A 22,390-nucleotide genomic window follows, 5' to 3' on the forward strand; every position below is an offset into this window, starting at 1 on the left:
CAATTGTTTTTAAGCAATACACACTAACATTTCAGATCATTTGTAAACTTCSAAGGAATTGACTCATTTTACCCTCTGGCCAGATTTTAACAACAGATTATTTCAATGTCTTTCTTTAGACCTCTAAAAAGTTGCATTCTATCCCCATCTCAACACCTATTCCAAACATTACTCTACACTACAGAGTATCATAAAAAGAGAAAAAGAGATCTTTACAGATATTTGACAGGAATTAAGTTTGCTACAAAAAAACTAACTTTCATTATGTGGAGAGAGAAGTTTCTTTAAGGTCAGCATTTCTTCATGCAGTCCATTGAGGATAAATCCCAAATATTCTTCAGCATCCTCTTGTCTGCCCTGAATAAAATTTTTTTTCAGTAATTATATGACATTTTCATATTTTCAATTTAAGAGTAGATAAAAGACAAAGAATTTCTGGCTTTTCTATTAATTATTTACCAAGTATTCAGTAGCTTAGGTGGAAAGTCAAATAAAGTTTAAATTTCACTCTAGCAACACTCTACTAACAATTTCAAAGCGAATCCATACATTAATTGCTAATCAGTCATGAAGCACACACATACATAAGCCTGACTAGGATATGAGCATTTTTTTAAATTATTATTTTTCTCAGTACATACTGAATATAACATGCAAGTCAGTAAATTTATTTTGGCAATTTCTTTTAAAAGTACTATAAGAAATTGCAGTTGAACCAAGTCCAAATCAAAAGGTGGTTCAAACCATTATCTTCTCTTCAACTAAAACTAAACCTGGACCATTATTTTAAAGTCTCTGTGGACCTCCAAACATTTCAAGCTGAATCTCAAGCAGAAATGAACAATTACTCGTTTCTTAGTTTAAATGTAAATCACTGCAATGTATTCCCAAAAAAGACTATAAACTGATGTTCTATTCCAATCATATTTTTCTGAGGGTTATGACATACTAAACTACCAAACTATTATGGTGAATACCTTCCTATAATTTATTCAAGTTCCAAGGTTGTCTAACTTCATTATAACAAACTAATTGATTTTAGTGATACTTAGGCACAGAACCCATTTTATGATTTTTAAGTTGTTCTAAAAAGTTAGTAGCTGCCTTGAGATGCAATTACAAAAGTCTTAGAGATTTGTAAACCACACCTTTTCTGACAGACTTGACTTGATAACCGTCAAAAGTCTATAAATATATGTAGGTTCGAAGGCAGCTCCTGGTCGGATGTCTCTCACAATTTTATCACCTAAAGCTGCAAGACAAAGAAAAGTAATGTTTAAATAAGCCACACTGTGGGATAGTGAAACAAAAACTTAAAGGTTAATTAACGGCGTAGCAGGCTGATGATAAATCCTGTTTCTTCATTAGTTATACAATAAAGCACCTGAAAAACATGAGTTCTCAAAATATACAAAATGTCTGACCATTCAGGCTGCATGAAGACAGTTTGTTTCTCCCCAGAAATTCAACCTTACTTAAACTATAGTCATATCAGCTAAAATTACCACACACAAAATCTCAGAATTTTATCAACTTTTTTTTAAAGCAGTATTAAAAGTTGAACAGCATGCATATGTTTTTCTATATTACACTTCAACCTCTGCTTCCCACATCACTGAACTTTGGAATCCAAAATTATGTTTTATTAATAGTTTTACTACTGTTTTACGCCAAGTGACTCAAGTTCATATCCATAAGATAAAAGCCTCATCTATAAACTTTCTTTAGAACTTCTTACATCACCATACATTGACTTACAGATGGTAAAGCTGACACAGCAGTTAGTACTCTCTTTTTACAGTCAACACTACAAAACTAACAGAAAACAAGAATATCTACAATCACCATAGAAGAATAATTTTTGGTTCTATTTAAATTTTTGTACTTCTTCAGTATTCAGAGAACTCTCTTTTAATCTTTTATGTATTTGTAATTCTAATGGATCACTTTTCCTCCCTGCAGCAAAAAAGCAACAAATGGTTTGACAGAATTTTCAAACTAATGGTGATACAAGGCCTGAGAAACTATACTTGGAAACTACAGAACACAATTAAAATGACCTAGAATTAAACTAAATTGCATAAGACGGTAAGATTTGTTTTACAGAGGAAAAAGAACACTTAAGCAACAAACCACAGAAACGTCTGAAGCATTTGGAAATCACTGGAACAAGCAATCCCATGTATTTTCTTATAAYGGTACATAAACACGCTCTCGAAAGTGTTTCATATTTGTGTAAGTTTGTAGTAAAACAGATTTGGATTAGAGATACAAACCAAACCTACAGGATCATTTAAGTACATTGAAAAATGCTCTATTCCTCACTAAATAACCATGACTGATCCTAAGCACACATTAGCAAGAATTATACACTTTCAAAGCTTTCACATTTCAATAGTACATAGGGTCAAGGAAGAAATTAATTAGCTAATATACCTGCAGGCAGTCTCTAATCACTAAATAGACCATAACATGGCCTGTTCTGTTCTGAATGAAAACAAGTCTTGACTGTTCAGGACAAATACATGTATGAGCATAAAACAACCAGAGCTGAAGATATATAAGTAAGAAGTACAGTAAAATACAATGAAATACCAGATGATATCATTAGAAACAGCATGTTCTTAGAAGGCATCTTAATTAAGTTAACCTTTTAAAAAAAATCTATTCTTACTGCACTTGTAGGGTTAATCTACCAAATAGAAGAAAGAATATAATGAAACATCTACGAGTTCTTGATATTAATTACCATTAAGGAAAAGCATTGTCAGAAGAGTAACAGCAAATTTTGAAAGTCATCAAGGAATCCCAGGGAATTAAAGAGCCACAGAAGGGCTCAGCACCAGCATTAAAGCACTCGGGTACATAGCACAGGCAGATCCTTATCCCAAAGCCTTGTTGTATTTTGAAGACTCTTCACCACTTATTCCCACTCACCTTGTTTTGCTTTAGGAGGTACAGGCATATTAGTGAACTCATTCATTAGACGAACACTGAAACAGAATGGAAGGAACAACTAGACATGAGCACAAGTTAAGACTTAACATGGCAAATAATAAAATTCGATTATTGTCGCTACCAACAGCCAAAAAAATCAAAGGATATCACAATAAAGTCTTAAGTCCAGACACAAGAATCAATGTGACCGTTGCTAATAAAGCAGAAGTTTCTTCCAGCTCTCACAGTTCGCTTTTGTAACTTACATGCTATTTGAAAAGAACACTCATCAGACAGGCAACAGGAGGTATTTTTCATGACTAAGTAAGCAATTGTAAAATACTAGGTTCATTATAGTAAGTCAACTGTCATAAAAAATCAAAAAAAAATACTTCTGGATACATAGCAATTTTCATTAACTACAATAAACTATCATTTGTTACATACTTCTTCACAACCTTAGTCAGATCATAGACTTTAAAATAAGCTACTTACAAACTGTCTATCATTGGTGTTGAGGTACACGGCCGTTGTGATTTTGAGTACATTGGAATGGACTTCATTAAATGATACATTGGAGGGCAAGCAACCAAAGCTTGCAGTGTCTATGCAGCGGCATTAAGGAAATGCTCRGAAAATGTAATTCGTATGTTAACCAAGTATTTAATCCCATTAAAAATGATACATTAAACAAAGTTAAATCTGTTMGATACCAAAGATCAATCCAATAACTAAACTGGAGCTGATGGCCGGCCTTCTCTCACAGCATTAAGTATTAACGTTCAGAAGTTATGTTAAAGAAACCCTGCATCTTATAATACAAAGTGATTTAACAACATTTTAATCATTTCAAATACTTTAGCTAACGGTGAAAGTACTGTTCAGTCTGGGTGTGAGGAAGGGAGGGGAGCATGAGAGCTTTCATAGGAAATGTGTTCTAAAACTAACAATTTGAAAATTAGTAAGTGACAACCTGGAACATATTTTCTTAAAGAATAAAAGCAGTCAACTCACAGACTTCAAATTAAAGGTGCTAACTCACCCTCATAACAACAAAAAAATGCAGAGACATGAAAATCTTCAATGCAAGAGGGAGTCTGGAGCAACCAGTAGAACTATGGTATAACCTTTGCAGAAAATATTTTAAAATATTATCAAAATCAGGGGTACATGAGGAGAATAGTGAACACAAGATATGTATTAAAAGATAGGAGAGGCAGGAAAATGCAAAAGTCACTGACCTCAACAGCCAGAGATATTAATTTGATTCCTATAGTGTGCAAAAATTCAGTAACAAATTTTCATGCAACATTTTAAGACTGAAAACCTGAGGGTTAATACAGATAATCACCGAGTGAGGGTGTGGTTATATAAGATAAAAGCTAATACTTAGAACTGCTGGTCTGGAAATAGGTTACTAAGATATGCAATGATCAGTCTTGAAATTAGTCAGCCTATTTTCACAACAATATTAGCAGTTAAAGTAGAAGCATGTTAATTGTCACTAACATTGAACCAGAGATAACACGACAAAAAAAAAAAAACACCAAAAAAAGTGATTGTTAATCACTAACAAACTAGCACTGAAGAACGCATATTTCTGTTACCCAAGGCAACATTTATTTTCAGAGGCGAACACAATTCAAATACACAAAGTATTAAGAGCAAGCTAATGTTCCATCCCTTTGTAAAAAATTACACAACTGTATTCACACAGACGACGTTACTGACAACCTTCTCAACAGAAAACCAGAAAACCATCAATTTACCAGACTGCTAAAACAAAACCCAAACAGCTACTAATAAACTGAGAAATAAATTCAAAAAGAGAAATAATCTCTTAAACTGATTCACAAATAGCCATGACCAGAAATCAAGAGAAGGTTTTCAGTCACGAGGCAGTTACAGTTCTAACATATTTTGACAGAAGTAATAAAAGCAAAAATCTAATCAGAATTAATATACGTAATGGTGAAATTGCAAACAGGATTGAGCAACAAATTTCAGGGGTAACCTGGACAGTGGGTTCAATGATCCAAAATGTCCATGGACTTTCAGATGTAACATTAAACTGTTTAAAGCATATAATATGGGAAAACAAACATTTTAAATAAAATACTTACCAGAAAAAAACAAAAATTTTTCTACATAAAACTTAAGCATACTAATTTTTTCAAAGCAAGGATACAGCATTGATGTAGCACCAGTTTCCCTTGTTGATCAGCCCTCGTGGTTGCAAAGACACTGGTTTATGTATTAGTTTTACATTTTCCAGTAATTCTGTAGAATGAAAAACACTTAATTTAGCAGCAATAAAATGCATGTGTTAACCCTCAAAACTTGTTTGCTGACTTATAATAAGATAATGCAAATCAGTTATCAAGACTCAAAGAAATTTTAGCAAGAAATCTTTGGCTTCGTTACCATCACTCATTTCAAATCAGAGCGAGATTTCTTTAGCAGAAGACACCCTGGAACTTGAGTTGGAAGGCTGCTGATATAAGAAATATTCATTCTCATTTTAAAGCTGAGGAGACCTATTTTAGTTTTTCACTTTATTAAAAAAGATTTTCTTTAACCTCTTGTCAAAGCAGGAGACAAATTTGGCAAATACTCCATAAAGACGGTAACAAGATCTGAACTCAATACGGCAGTCTTAGTTTACAATTTTCAGCTTGTACTATCCTATAGAAGAAATATCTTCGTGAAAACAAGATACACTGATGTTAACATGATCTTCAGAAAGGTATGTTTTGGCTGTTGTTTTAAGTCTTCTAAAAAGATGATACAGGAATACTTAGGATAATGCTTACTGTTTTCCTGCTTTCAAATATTTCGGTGATGGTACAAGTTTAAGAACGAAGAGCAACAGGGAGAACCTTTCCTGGAAGGTCAGATACTTAGGTACCTAAATAAAACTGGTTTAAAGAAAAGGTTTTTCAAAACTTGGATCTGGTGAATTTTAAATCCAAAAAATAAGGACAAGTATACAAGACAGAAGGAATAAAGATAATAAAACAATAATTCATCAACATAGCCATTGTCTAAAATGTGGGTTATTTATTTTTATTACAATAAAATCTAGGCCTCTAAAGCATGTAGCATGCCTCACTTTGCACAGACTTAACAGTTTTTCAATAGAAGGACTATCTAAACAGAGGAGACAGACATGGTGCAGTAGAAAAAGCAGAGGTATGGAGAAATAAAACTGAGCAGATGAGGTGGCAGAACTGAAAATCAAATCTATACTCTTTGACTTTCACCTATGAGATCATATTTCCTGTTAATTATGCCAGTTCTAACCAAATTAAAACATGGCCAAACCTTAAAAGTATTTAAAATTGGTACTTGTTTAAATATTTCAGAATATATAGCTAATACATTAAAGTGTTAAACATTTGTGATGTCCACATACACAGTCTTCCTGTTATTATGGTTAATCACCGCTGGAAATTACCATAAAATGATTTTAAAAAAAATCTTTTTAATGTCTACCAATAACTTTTAAAGTTAAGATGTATTTTTCCGACGTCTCATTGTACTAGGATCTTTAGCATCCTCTGGTGGCCGTAAAACTGCTTTGTAAACATCTAAACCAGTTTCAGTGAATTTTCCCTCAACAGAAAGAATTTTTGTTTAATTATCTCAATACCACATTTTCGTACCACATCCAACATCTACACATTGACTAAAAGAACTATTATAAGACTATTGGAAGAAAGAAAAATACACTTACAACTAAGACGCTTTTCTTAAAACTGCAAACTTGTTACAAGCCATGAGTTACTAACCAGAAAAAATTCAAACTCTCTTTTGTTGATACTTAGTTGCGAAACATTGTCTTCACATGAAAACACTAGAATTGTATCATGTTTAGAAATTTATGTAATTTGCACATTTTGCTAAAGTTCATTCAACACATTGCGTTATATAAGCAATTGTCAAATTTTAACAAAGGAAATTCCCTAGCCAACGCAAGTATGCAGTTTAGCAAGAGAGAAACCATACAAATAGACTCTCCATGCTAGAAAAAGATATGCATTACAAGTTAGCAATTCATTTTGGCTAAATTTAATGCAGGCATTACTATCACTATCTTTCAGCAAAATTTAACATGCAGCCAGAGACCGTTACTAGACAGAGGCTAAGTATGTTACTTGGATCCTTCTTCAAATCTGCACAATGAAATAAAAYGCCAGACACCCAAATCCTGCAATGCCTCCATTTTGCAACTACTTGTTCTAGCACCTAACTAGCTTTAAAAGTATTAAGAAATATTTTTTTAATATCTWATGTCAAATAATTTTTATTACATATAACTAAATAATCCTTCCTTTATTCACTRCAGTCTTGGAGAGCAGTGTACTGCTGTCTTCTTTATACATTCATTTTACATATTTGAAGTTACATCTATAATCCCTCCCATAATCTCATCTGATATAAAATAAATCAGAATTTTCCATGTTTGCTGAAGGATTATGGTTTTCACATCTTAATTCTGTTTTGTCTATTGCACTATTGCATCTTCCTTGAAAAGTAATGCCCAAAGCTGGCCAAAACACTGAGTCCTCAGCAGCAACAACAGAAATATGATAGTTCTCCACCATCTCTTCGATATAAATTTCTACTAACACACATTGAAAATAAACTTTAGCCTGCCTCAGCTTCACTACATAAACTCATCGATGCCAAGCATTTCCAGAGCCTTTTACTTTTTCCAAATATTCTTACTAAGCTATTTATTCCTTCCTAATACTGCATGCCTGCATTTGATTTTCTGTTCTGGTGTATTCTTCCACACTTATCTTGATCGGATTCTCTTCCTTTTAATTTAAAGCCTTTCCAGATGTATCCAGATTTTAAATGGCTGTGTTCTTCAGTTAATCTGAAATGTTGCTGCTGTAAACAAATTTTATGTTTATGGTTGATTTCATCATCCCCATCCATAAAGAAAATACTGCAAAAAAACAGGATTCAGAAAATCTTTGTAGACTCCATTGAATCCTTCTCTAAAGTTAACAAAAAACACAGTTAAAAAAATACTATTCAAAGTTTTACAATTTCTTATTTTCCTAATTTGTTTAGAATATCACGTAAGACATTAGCTAACATCATTACACATCAAAAGGTAGTACATGTGAAACATAACAAATTAAACCTGCAAAAAAGTCTATTTTTTAGAAACACATAGGCCATTTATAACCTTAGAAATTAATAATTAAAATGTTCGTTCTAGCACCTAAATTAGGCTAACACATTTATAATTAATAGGGTCATCCCTTTTTAAATATGCAAGCACTGCCACTGTACTTTTCTATCATTCTGAAGTCCTAAGTCTTCCTTGAGTTTTGCCAAATAAGCATCAATGGTTCATAACCTGCTTCAGGAGTCTTACCCGTTTAATGGTGTTGCCAGTAAAGCCACTTGGGCACACACTTCAGCCACTTGCTAAAAATCAACTGCACAGTATTTTTTCCATCAGATTTAAGTTTTGTTTGTTTGTTTTAATCATTTTCTAGTGCTTATTTTCCCTCCTCCTTAAGCAGCAGGTATGCCACTGCCAAGCTCTGGCAAAAAAGTTACACTTTCATGAAGAGTAAATATATCAGGAAGAAAGGATCAAATCTTTCAAATCTGAGGATTAAGAAACTGCAGACCTTTGCAGGTTGAATCAAGTAACATTTTCAAACAGCTGTAAACACAGTCCTAACACATGCATGCAAAGCATTAAACTTAAACACTGCCTTGTGAATCATTAACCCCCTTGTAACAGTTCATGAAATTAAGGCACAAAAAAGAAATCTGTACAAGTAAATTGTTTTCTTATCTCTTGAGCACCTATTTTAAGTAACAGCTGTGCACAAACACATCAGAGCTTCAACTTTAAGTCAGAAGATCTGCTAATTTTGCTTTCCAAGCTTAAGATACCTTAGACCCTAGATTTTACCTATGTTTGGCACCCTATAGTAGTTGAGGTCAAAATACCATTTACACTGGCTGGATTTGAAACTGGTGGATTCTCAGAATACCCAGTCAGACATCCAGAAAAATGAGGAACTATCTACCTACGAAAAATATACAAAATTACTATAAACCAGTATACAATGATGTTAACCTAGACAGAATATTTGAAACTGAGCATGAATAGACTGGACTAAACAATCTATCTGGAAATAATAAAACTCCTGCAATGCCTTTTTGTATATGTAAACACTAAAGCATTAACATATGTATTTCCCAAATAGTACTGAGAACACTTAAAACCAGTCAATATAAAAGTCATTTTTTCCACAGAGCAAAACACTGATTATGTGGCATTAAGATCTTGATAAAAACATTTTGGGCTGGAATCAGTAGCATCTGAGTTACAGGAATCACAGCACTACAATTCCTACTTAAGGCTGCTGCAATAAGACAGATTCCTTTTCACTAGAAAAGGACCTATACTCACACTATTCCTCTACAAAAACAGCTAACAGTCAAGGTTAAAAAAAAAAAAAAGTATAAAAATCACTGCTATTTTAACATATTAAAGAAAAAAGAAGCTCTGCTCCCATCTGGTGGCCAAAAAAAATAGTACAAAAAAGAGCAAAAATCTTGAAAGTTAACTTAAAGCGGAAGCCTCTTGGGCAAAACAATAAGATATCTTTTTCATCTATAGTAAACAGTTCTTGGTTTTCAGTTGACACAAAAAGTTTACTACCAAATGATAGCTTATGATTCTAAAGCACAGCATACTCTACATATGGGTTCATAGAGACCATAATCACCTTTACATGTACACTTTCATACACTCAACTGAGTTTGTGACGCCTAAGTGAAAACACTCAGAGGTTTAAATCAATGAGAGTGCTCTCTGAACAGGTAACTTTAGCTAATGAAATCATTACTGACTGAGGAAGAGGATAAGAAGTAGCCATGTACTCCTGGGTATTCTGAATGAAAGTGTCCAGATCAATTTCTGGTTAGAGCAGAAAATCTTTCACTTGAAACTATCATCTGCTAATTTTCATTGTGCTTGTAAATTAGCTTGTTGCATAAATCAACAGCATTTTGTACAAGCCTTTTCGTATATGGACTATTCCACAGATTATAAATAAAATTATTTTTGTTCAAACACCCATGAGTCAGTGACATAATATACAGCTAACTGGATATCATCTTCACATTTTTGCAGTTTCAGCCTGCAAAAATCACGCACGCACATTTTAGCATTAATCATCAGAGCCATAAATACGACAGTACCAGCAGTCAAAGCCTTTACATTATGCATTATCTTTCCTGAAGTACCCTCTGGACTGTTCACGATTATTCTTAAGGAATTCTGAAATCTTCAGGAATTTCACCTACTTTGGTATACTAACACTCTTCTCTCTCCTGGAATGTATTACGACAAGATCATAAATACTGGATAATGTGACATTTGCCATTTTCAGTGCAACAAACTTTTCTGATGTATTTTTCCTATTACAATAGCACAGAGCTGAATTTAACTGGTGTATTTCAAATCTCCATTCACTTAAGCATGTTGTTCACAGGCAGCAGTAGTTTTACTTCACTTCAGGTAAGGACAGGGTAACTTATTGTTTCATTGTTTACTCATGGGAGTACAAAACTAATTAAATTACACATCTCTCATAACTTACATGAACAATCACCTTGTTAACAGCATAGGACTCTTCCCTATCAATATTGTACACTCGTATTTATAAGCAAAGTTAATACCCTTCTACTGTAACATCCACTCGTGTGTATTAACTATACCTGCAATCTTTATGGCTACAGGATCCTCTGAAACTGGAACAGGCCCCTCTTTGACTTCAACCTGTTTTTCAGGGGCCAGAGTAGATGTGGCAGGAGGGGTATACTTAGTCTCAACATAGACCACAGAGGTGGAAGCAGAGGGCTTGGAATTGTGAAAAAGACTAGCCCACGATTTTGTAGGCTGATTAACAGGGACTGATCCTGCAACCGGGACTGTCGTCTCAGTAGTAGGTGAAGCTTCCTCGGGCTTCGCTTGGTCTGAGTCAGTGATTTCCACAGTGTGCAATTCTACCCCATTGGCAGCTGTGTCCTCACCAGAGAATTCAAGTGTTTGTCCATTAGTAACACCAAGATTTTCAGTAGTATCAGTACCAGCATAAGACTGTACAACAGCTGTCCTTAAAGGGCTATCTCTGCCAGTCTCTGAAGGGATGCAAAACTGTTCAGAATTAGTAACACTGCATACCTCAGGCTGCCCTGCAGTCCTGGTATTGTCTAACGCGCTAGAAACAGAATCATCAGAGACGGCTTCATTAATGAAGTCTACAGAATTGTCGGGGCTGTTACAAGTCCTCGGTGTGGCCAGGGACGGTACATCTCCTGGAAGTTCTGTATCCTCCGTGCTTATACTGTTTAGTCCTGATGAGCTTGCATGGCCATTTACAAGAGCTTCTGGGTGAGCAATGCCATCACTGACATCTTCCAAGTAACTGTAGTATCCAGGGGGTCTTTTTTTCTTCTTTTTACGCTCCCTTTGTCCAAGGCCTCCAGACAAGCCATCRTTTTCAGCATTAGAACCGCTATCCAAAGCAAGGGCTGGATCTGAGAACTGGCAGTCAATGGAATTGTAGTTTGTTTCACTAAGACTATCATCAGGGGGTTTCTGAGCAGGTGCACAACTGAGAATAAATTCTGGAGCCTGAGGATTCAGAGTGCTTGAAATACTGTAGTCAGTGTTATTTAGTACAGATGACTCCGTCTCAATAACTTCATTAACACCAAATTCAATTCTCTGATACTCTTCCCCTGGACAAAAGAAAATGAAAATCAGTTAGCAAATGAAATCTAACCAACAAGCTATGAAAAGAACAAAACAACAAAAAACTATTTTTCTGCAACTCAGAAAACCAACATTCCCTCAAACAAACATTATTCTTAACCTTCATCTAAAACATCATTTTCCTGGAAAAAGACAGAGTACAATCCAGTCTTTTCGGAATCAGGTATAAATCTTCCTAGCCATTGCACTTGTTCCTGCAAAGAACACCTATTAAATTGACCTATTAAAAGCACCTATTAAAGCCTAATGACTTTAGCAATACCCTGCATTAAGTTAATTAGAGGATACACGCATAAACAATATGGTGCAACATATCATTCCACACTTCTTCTAAAAGACAGCCTTTTCAATAGACAATTACGAAGTCCAAGTCTGTAACAGTTTAGCTTTTAAAAGTAATTTTCACGTGTGGAATGATTTAGGGTTTGTTTCTGTGTGCGTGTGCAAAGATTTATCACAATCATGATACAAATAAAAAAATCAATTTTAATTATGTGGAAATACTAGAATTACAGGTTTTGGAACTCAAGACTCATCAATAGCTTGCTTAAATTTATGACAGTTGACTGTACAACTATCTCACAAGAAATACAATAGCTATACCTCAAAGCAAATCACTGTTCAACTTGTGTTTAGAACCACTACTAAAATATTTGTGGACAGGACTACTATTTATTTATTTGTCTAAGGGACTTTGATATGTTTTTTAAATAAATGCTAAGAAATATTCTCATGGAACGCTGCAGTGTCACAATGTCAGCTGCAGTGTCAGCCAAAGAACTGCAATTTTATAAAACTAATTAAGTTCCATAACACACGTGCTCCTGCTCATAACACTGAATATTTCAGTTATAACTAGTTCCATGAATATCAAACAAGGATGTAAAATTCATGAAACTTCCCAGTCTCAGAAATTTTGAAGATAAATTCTCATTTTTAGTATTTAAAAATTGGCAGTCCTTTCTATAACAGATATGACAGATGTTTTATACTAAAACATCAATTTTAGTATAGTCTGTCTCCTCGGAAGGGGCTAAAAAAAAATCAGACTTTAAGACTGTGGCAAGAGAATCAAACACTAGATACTATTTCAAAATGAATATAAGTGGATACACCACTAATCTTTAGAATACTAGAAGATTTTGTACAACTTACTAATATTACTTATAACATATGTTCAAGTATATGACAGAATTTCATTAAAAGTAAGTATTTAACATAAAAAAAAAACAAAAAAAACAACAACAACAACAAAAAAAAGCAATAGCTCCCAAAGAAAAAAGCTATTTCACATGCCTAAGGAAACATACTTCTATTTGAGGACAGACTAGGGGAGAATGTTTTGATACATAATGTAGACACAACTGTTTTGAAACTCTGGCTTCCCAAATAGATATTAGAAAAGTCATCTGACAAAAGTATTAATTTTCAAGATGATGTGAAAGAAACAAGAATCTACAGGGTACATAGTTTAAATATCAAAGGAAGAGTATTCAATGTGTGTTGAGGTCTGATACATGCAGTAACAAAATATTTCAAAGATCAGTCTTAGGTAATCATAGATAATGTATCTTAAAGTTTGTAAACAAAAAAAACCCACAAAACTTCAGAAAGTAATTTCATGCCAAATCATAGTTAAAAAAAAAAAAGTAAATACAGATGTTAATTGCTTTCCCCCAATGCTTTAATTTATTAACTTGAGAAGTAAACTCATTTGACCTGTATCAAGTTTTGATCTTTCTGCCAGTCGGACTAAAGAAAACTTTATTTCAAAACAATGTATTTTTCCCAACTAAATAAGCCAGTTTAATTTAAAAAAACTCTCCACACAAACCTGATTTCTCTAACTCACGGTAACAAGTGCCTGAATTTCAATCAGCAACTGCTTCTGCAGTCACTGACCATGTATTACCAAACAGAGGAAACAGCTGAAGTGTCTTTAAAAACCTAGGGGCAGGGGTGGGGAAAGGCGCTACCCAGTAGCGATATCCACTTAAGAGGGACGACGGGCTGGGAGACCTCAAGCATGAGATCTCAAGCACGACCTACTCTGTTTAGCAACAACATCAACTGGCTAATCCATACGCATACACCGGCTGACCCACACCAGCACCCACACAGCTCCAGACCAGCCACTGCTTCAGTTGTTTGCAAATTCAGGTCATCGGTTTTAGGGGACATAGGACACAAATCCACAACAAAAATATTGTTTGTTAGATTATCTGCTTATGGAGCAACTTGTTAGTTCAAGCAGAAACTAAAAGCTAGTTCTTCACCCTTTGCGTGAGTAGGAAAATTCACAAGCAACAACTGCTATCTCCTAATATTCCTCCAATCACGTAAAAAATGAATTATTGGGCACATTTCAAATTCCTGCCAACCCCAAATAATTCCAGGACTTCTGTTTCTTTTCCTAAATCCCTGTTAGAAAAGTAAGCTGCTTTTAAACAAAGAGTGCGGTTTCTCTTTGCGGTGAGTTAATAATCTATCACAAAGTTTTCTCAGTTCTCCCCTCCCAAGACTGCTTCTCCACTCTCCAGCCATCTTCTGGTACTACTGTTCTCAAAAGCTAACCTAGCAAAAACCTAAGCCGAGTATTTTTCTTCTGTTTCGGTGAACTCAATCAGCTTACTGCACACAAGACAAACGCTAGAGCCAACTCAAAGTAAGCAGGCAGCAGAGAACACGACATATTCCCTTTCAAGTGGGGCACAAGGTTACTTTTATTGAAGGTACAACATGCACATGGTAAGCTAAAATCTAGCCAAGAGTAAAACTGGTATTCTAATATTTAACATAAAAATTACGATATTATAGCAAAGGAATTGAAGTTTACATCTTACATCAGGACTAGATTAAAAATATTATTTATTTTATGGCTGCTATACAGCACAGCTAGCAGAAGCTTATTTGGCCTAAGATTGTGTCAAGTTCCTCTGAATTAAGAGGAAGTACATTTTTGTTTGTTTTTACTTCCCACTTTGCTTCTGGGCAGCTTTGTTTCAATCTCGTTCACAGTGCTTTGAAGTTCTGTTGCTGAAGGGACTGAAACAGGTATCTAAAGGCATGAACAGCATCACATGCATGTTGAGAGAAGTGTCAATAAACGTTCCAAGGACAAAGTCAATGTATTATAACAAAAGTTCTTAATGTGTAGTACTAATTAGTCTGAACAGCATTCTTAATATTAGAGCTTCAGCCATGATTTGATTACTCCTAGTAAATATCAACAGATCTTCTAATAAAGTATTATAGTTAAATATGAAGTATAGAAAAAAAGTTATACTATGGAGTGACTACATAGTCAGTATGTGTCACCTCATTATTCTTATTATAAATATTCTGCATAAGCATAGCATTCCATTTTAGTTTCCATAGCTTCTTATGCAGCCATCACAATGATAATATGCATGCACAGTACAGTGCAAGCTTGTTAAAGACATTTTTTCAGACAAAACCTAATTTGCTGTCATTACCTAATCTCAGGGCTGGGAGGGATTCTCTCAGGGTCTAGGAATGATCTGAAAAACATTTGTACAAACCAGCTTTCTGTATGGCTTGAGAACATTGAAATCTCTTAAAGAACAGAACTTAAATCTCTAGTTAGACAAAGCAACGTATGACTGGAAGCCACTTTATATCATCATCAACAGAAAACTTGTACCAGATAAGTCCTTTTAATGAACGCTTCAAGCTCCTACTTCAAACTACTCAATTTTAAAACTACTTTTAAAGCTGGTCTTGCATTGAATAAAGCTCCCCAATTTCCAGAAATGCTGCACATCTGTTTTCAAATAGGGCTTGCTGTAATCTTTATGATGGTTATCTTACTAACCTTTAAATGCAAGGCTAGAAGTACTGAAGATAATGATCAGGTGTTCTTAAAAAGTGGTATGTGCATTTTGGTCCTCTTAAATACTTCTAAGAAATGATTAGATACTTGCATTATTATTATTATTTTTTAGAAGAAGATCTGGGTGTCATTGCTATCATTTTCAAATATATCTGGGTAAGTCTCAAGTTCCTTGCTTCTTCCCTAATTCACTGAAAAAAACTCCCAATAACTTACCAGCTACTCAAAAGTACTGACAAAGTATGTATTAACACAGAGTTATGGAAACTCCTACTTAACTGTCATTTTTATACAATCATGAAATCAGGTCAGGTTTCTTTTTCAATTTATAAGGTGAATGGTTTGAGACAGAGTAGAAACATGATCATTAGAGCTTTAAAACTGAAATTCCGTAATGTATTTTTATATCAAGAATCATACTTTCAAAAAAAGGAGAGAGAGAGAGAAGGAAAAAATTTAAAAGGGATTTTCCAGAAAAAACAACTGACCAGATAGAAACAGAATGCCAAAGGGAACACTGAACAGAACTCCAGCTTCAGTTTGCAACTGCCAGAAAAATATTCGTTCTGCGACTTTTACAGGAGGGCCAGCTGAACTCCATAGAAGTTACTTATTTCTTGAATACAAGTTTTCTAACAAAACTTTCAGCTTCTCCACACTTTTATAGCTATATTCCAGACTATTTCACCAAGACATTAAGATTGCATGGTAACACAATCAAGAGAGAGTAAGCATATCCACTTTAATTAGCTGAAGATCAATGCAACATTTTCAAACATCCACAGAGATTCCATTCAACAAACAAGTGTTTAGAAAAAAGCAACCTGCCAAATATATGCACATACGCACGCTAATCAAGCTTTAAAGACTAACTTTAAAGACAGCCTGTAGTTTCACAACCTTTAAAATTTATGAAGATGAATGTTGATTTCTTACCATCATGAAACTTACCTGTGGACTTAATACCACATGAAACTGTTTCATTGTAGGGGGGAAGCTGTACAAAGGAAAAAAAAGAGAGAAAAATGAATCTCACTTGAAGACAAAACAAATTTATTAATAAAATGGTATCAACTTCATTTGAAACATACGAATCCTTAAAAATAAGATCACTGTAAAGGTCTAAATTTGAGTGTCTTGTTGAACAAGTTTCTGCATTTATCAAATCCCACAGTGTAATTTCAAATGTACTTGCAGATTACCACAATTAGTGAAAGAATCTTGGATACACACCATAGGTTCATCAACTTCTCAAACAATTCACCTCAGAGCATCAGGATCTTTCTTCAACAACAACCAGCATTTTAAAGACAGGAACACATCCCATTTTTAAATAAAATTGAAGATAAAGGAAATTATATATATATATATATATATATATATATATATAGAGAGAGAGAGAGAGAGAGAGAGAGAGAGAGAGAGAGGGAGGGAGGATGAAAAAGTTTTGTGCAGACAATATTCAATCTCTAAATCTTTTCACTCAACTCATTTCAGGTATAACATTGCCCTTGAAATGTTTCAGTTAAGATCTATTCTTAAAATAATCACATTAACAAAAACAAAGACTTTGGATAATCAGATCAAGTATACTGTGACCACAACGTAGAGTTACTAGACAGTAAATCACAGTCTAGCCTGAAACACTGGCACCATTTTATGGACTCAGTGGTTGATACAACCCTTTTAATTGTGTAACCACAGGTGGGCAAGTTCTATTTCCCCCACCCCAAAGTCCCCCAGCAGCTGAATGCCTTCTCTTGTGCTTGCCATGAACTGGTCACTGGTACACAGCACTCCAGCAGCTGCCTGGAGAACAGCTGAAGTGTTCCTGCAGTGGGAGAGTAAACTTTGAGTGCAGTGCAGTTTAAAATGCTATCCTAAATATTAAAGGCAACAATATAGCAAATACCAGAGATTCCTCCACCAAAGTTTTCAGCTCTCCAAAACTACAGATATTTATAGATCACCTTCTTAAAGCACTATAGACAACAGCACATCACAGACAGTAAGAAAAATATTCCTAAATAGCAGTACAAAAAAAGTGTGCAATATACTGTAAAATAAATTTATAAATCATAATACTTCTAAATACAGCAACTTTTCTGGTCAAAATAAGAATTAAGAGGTGAAAAAGAGGCTCCAAGGCCTTGAGAACCTACTATCTACATTAAATTTCACTGCAGATTCAGTATAATTCCATGGTAAAAAAAAAAAAAATATATATACAAGTCTATGGCCAATAGTTTACAGTAAAATTTGTGATTCATCTTTTTGCTAATTCATGAGGCTTAAGACAAATATAATGCTTAAAAGATTTTTTTTTCAAATTGGAATACTCCACCTATTGGTTGCCTATTAATAGTTAATCAACAGCAATTGCGTAAAGCAGATATTTCTGAGTTGAGCTGTTTCTTTCAACTAGGTCATCTGAATCATCTCCGTCAACAGGTATCTGATGGAACATGCATTAAAAATGCCATGTAAACAGATGTTCAGAAGTTTCGGGAATGTGTCACCGGAACAAAGGCTAGCATGTGTGAACGAAGCATACGCAGGAGAATACAGGGACTAACCAAATACACCAAAACTTTTACATAGAGAAAGAAGGGAAGCAAAATCAAAGCTCAAAACCCTCTACCATATGATATATGGTAGAAGTATATGACAAATGCCATAGGCTATGGCATTTTTGATTTTTTTTTTTTTGCTTGTTTGTGAATGTCAAAGTAACAGGTTTCTCTAATATATCACCACGTACTTTACTGACCTCTACATCTTCCAGCTGCAGTGGAGGTTCTTTAGCTCTTCCTCTACCCACTGCAACTGACATACTACAGCACATGAAGCCTTGCATATCCCAACAAACACCTTTCAGTCTTCTCTCTTTTGTATTAAAAATTCCAATTCTTTCAATGTCTTCTAAACCTCTCCTGTTATTCTGCTCTGGATTTCTTCTCTGACTTCCTTGAAACAAGGTGCCAAAACTAGTATTCCAATTGAGTCTTTGCCAATACCAAGCAGACTGATAGAATTACTTCATGCATCTTCTTTGTACACATCTAAATCTTTCACAAAAGATTCCATTATTGCCTATGGGTCTGACATCAATTTTCTTAAGAAAATTAATATAGACCATCTTTAACGTGAACTAGTCCCTTGCTTCAGTCCACCCTTCAGTCTATAGACAAGAAACGGACTTTGGAACGACACAAGCAGCAGCGGATTCTGGGACTCCCAGATCTTCCACTACCCACAACAGAATGTATGTCAAACACAGCTGCAGTATTATAATGTCATTCTCATCCTTCTTGAATTTCRTCCTATTTTTTTTCAGACCACTTTCCTAACGTTCTCTAAGTATCAGCACACTGCAAAATTAATAAGCCTATTTTTCATTTCATCATCCAGGTAATTAAAATATTGAACTGAACCAGATCAAGGGCAAATTTAAGGAACACTATTCAACACAGTTTTAGATTTTGACAGCTAACCAGCAAGTGGCTGAGCTCTTGAGACACAGTCATTCAAATCAGTCTTGCTTCATTTTATGTTGTAGGTTCATGTTTCCTTAACATAATGTGTAAGAATACCAGACTACATCAGCAGCTTTATAGAAGTCAAGATACAACATTTTCATCTTCCAGTGTGGGAGCTGGAATATCTGATACAGGACATTTACGGTGACACTAAATAAGATGCAGACATCATGCTGCTGCTACTATATTTAATGGTGGAGAAGCAAGACAATGGGAAGAAACAGATACTACCTGAAGTTCTAATCTGTATTTCTTCCCATCCATCTCAGCAGACGCAAAGCTATCCCTAAAGGCAAGTGGAAGCTATCTTTTTTTTTCTACACTCTTCCTTTCTCATGCTCCTTTCATGCAGCATAACTATTATTCTCAGAGATACACCTACAATTTTTGTATTGTCGTGAAATACGTCGTAAAAGTGAATTTCCATACTATACATGAAGTATTCAGTTCCTTAGGTAGGGGTAGAAGCAGGATGGAAAGATTTGGAGGAAAAACACAGAAATTCACCCAATGATTAACACGAGAAATAGTTTTCTAAGTCTGGAGTTTAAGACAATGATATAATATCTGCTTTCCTACAAAAGAAAATGGTTTCTTCCCCTTCTACCAAGAAACTGCATTTACTATTTGTAATGTACTATAAACTCAAATACACAGCAGACAACTGTATCTACTCTGTGGTTCTCATTTGTAATTAGTTCACTGTTGATCCATGGATCACATTATTTCTCATTTCTGCAGACCTCAGGCACAGCTTTGATGGTTAGCAGTGCTCCACCTGTCAAAAAAAGTGCTTCAAAAGGCTCAGATGATTTAAAACCTCACATTATTTACAACCAAGACGACTGCTGAATAAAGTTTTCTCCTATACCCACCTCTAAACAAAGCAGCCAAATCACAGGTAATACTACTAGATAATTCATTTTCAACATACTATCATTACAATGCCAGCTGTTGCTGCTCTGAAGGATTACAAACAAAAGGCAAAATAACTCATTTCATATTTCTAAACATTAAATTAACATCCACATACATGAAAAGGAAGACTCCTGTTCAGTATTTTCAGTTTGTAAGCTAGCAAGTTGATAAAATGATAAAAACTAGTTTTATTGTTAAATAGCAAATATACACAAAGAGATGTAGTTTTAAAATATAAATTTCTAAAAAAAGACGCTTAAAATGGATCTTACCTCAACAGAGCATCGTGGAGTCACAAAGAACTGATTAAACTCATCAGGACTGAATTCCCCAAAAATATACTAAAAAAAAAAGAGAGAGAGAGAGAAAGATCTTTGTTAAAGGATTAAGTTTGATAACATCAGATAAATTCATAGTAAAATTTATTTAAGAAGCTGGCATTTAAAATGACTTGTGTATTGGGAGCCTGAAACTCACGTTTGCATCCTAGCTCTCACTTACTTCCCTCCTCAGTCTTCAACAATCCACCTCAGGTTCTGGAACTGTATGTAACATGCTCCCAAAGCAGGAACTCCAGCTCATGCTAGTTTAAATTTTAAACTAGYTTTAAAGAAATATGTACTGTGAAAAGTTGCAACAAGATACACAWGTCCTTATAAAACATCACATATACCTACCTTTCACAACAGAAAATGTGAGATCTTTTTTTCCAGAATTTTGCCAAACCATTAGATGCGAAGCTTCGGCATACTTGGTCAAATGTAAGTTATGTGAGGCTCTAATAGTACTACTACTTCAGCACACAGGAGTCCCACTGAACTAAAATAACCTAGGTTATTTACACTTTTTCAAGGAAAAGTAGATACAAAATATGAAAAAAATACCTACCTATATGACCTCCCCCCCCAAAAATAAATAAGGATAAAATTTTTAAAATTTTACAAGTACTTTACACAAATCAAGCATTCTCCTCAAAAATGCCTGATGGGTTGGCATTTCGTCAGATTAGAGTTTCTCTAAACTTACAATACCCATCCCTGATTAGCTGAATAGTATCTGTACATTCAAGGAAGCTAATCAGCTCAGCAGAAATACACCAACACAGAAAGACGATTTGAACAAGGAATCAAATAAACTCAAAATTAAGTCACTAGTCACAAATTGTGTGTATCGATAAAAGCAGSTCACTAGTTCTTTGGTATATGATATCGCAGCTTACCATTCTTACCACTCTTCAGTGTACACTTTAATAGTTGATTAAGCTAATTCTTTGCTATTGTCCAGTCTTCTATCAGAAGATTGGCAAAGACACCAGCTTTATCAATATCAAGTCTTATCCGTGGTAAATCCTTAACTTAGCCATATCAAGAAATAACCAACTAGACCAGAAGCTGAACTGCAGAAAAGAAGTTCTTCAAATTTGAATTGACCTCTACCAGAGTACAGACTGTTTTGCCACAAATTTTAGACACTGTAATCAAAACACAATATTTTTAAAAAACTTTAGAGGGTTTATTACAAGTTTGCTTGACTCACAACCATCTACATTTGTTAACTGCAAAGCTTATGTTTAAGCTAAATTCTCCAACAGTTACAAAAATTTATCCTTCTTAAACTACACACAGAAAGTGATTTATATATATTTATATATATATATAAAAATAAAACTTTCACGTATGAAAATAGTAGTACCATATTAATGCTCTTCAGTATTTTTAACAAATCTTAATAGAATCTGTTTTGGTCCACAAACAATTCTAACAGTCAAAACAAACYTGAACATCTGTTTAACACTTATTCCTTTAAATAACACAAAAAAAAACTAACTACCAGCTGAGAAGTTGAGATAGTCCAACATCCAAACAGAATAGGATTCCTAAATTCAATTTCAGTGAATGGCTTCTTGGCATAGGACTTAAACTTGGCTGATGCTCTCAATACAACCAAGCCATTTTTATTCAGTAACATAACCAGGATTTATGACCTTCCAAAACATGCTGAATCATAACTTAATTATGTTTTAGGAGACATTTGTGATGTACTCATGGGAAAAAAAAAACTCAACTAGAGACTTACAAGTAATACTAATCCAACCCCAGTTTCAACATATAACAACACATTCTTCTTCATTTATCAACTTTTTTAACCAAGGTACTGTAGGCCTAGCACTTTTTTCAGAGCAAAAGAAAGTGCTACTTTTTAACTGGGGAACAGGAGCCAAAATTAAATAAAATAATTATTACACTATCTTAATGGAACTGCTTTACTAAAAAATTAAGTATTCACATAGGGAAACAACGTGCCTATGCAACTGTTACT

The 22,390-nt window shown here is 34.4% G+C and overlaps 1 protein-coding gene across 1 annotated transcript in view; it reads right to left on the reverse strand.

The window, feature by feature from the left end:
- The window catches only part of USP10 (ubiquitin specific peptidase 10), a 42,975-nt gene that overhangs the window by 13,920 nt on the left and 6,665 nt on the right, over positions 1-22,390 (reverse strand). Inside the window, exons 3-10 of the mRNA XM_085306467.1 lie at positions 20,344-20,412; positions 16,566-16,611; positions 10,702-11,727; positions 5,126-5,217; positions 3,433-3,542; positions 2,938-2,993; positions 1,149-1,252; positions 258-357 (exon numbers count right to left, since the gene is read on the reverse strand). Of these exons, the coding sequence (XP_085162593.1) occupies positions 258-357; positions 1,149-1,252; positions 2,938-2,993; positions 3,433-3,542; positions 5,126-5,217; positions 10,702-11,727; positions 16,566-16,611; positions 20,344-20,412 (1,603 nt within the window). The remainder of the gene's footprint in view (positions 1-257; positions 358-1,148; positions 1,253-2,937; positions 2,994-3,432; positions 3,543-5,125; positions 5,218-10,701; positions 11,728-16,565; positions 16,612-20,343; positions 20,413-22,390) is intronic.

This window comes from Rhea americana, unplaced genomic scaffold (assembly GCF_003343005.1).
Source record: "Rhea americana isolate MKP2758 unplaced genomic scaffold, rheAme1 scaffold_24, whole genome shotgun sequence".
Taxonomy (NCBI): Eukaryota; Metazoa; Chordata; class Aves; order Rheiformes; family Rheidae; genus Rhea; species Rhea americana.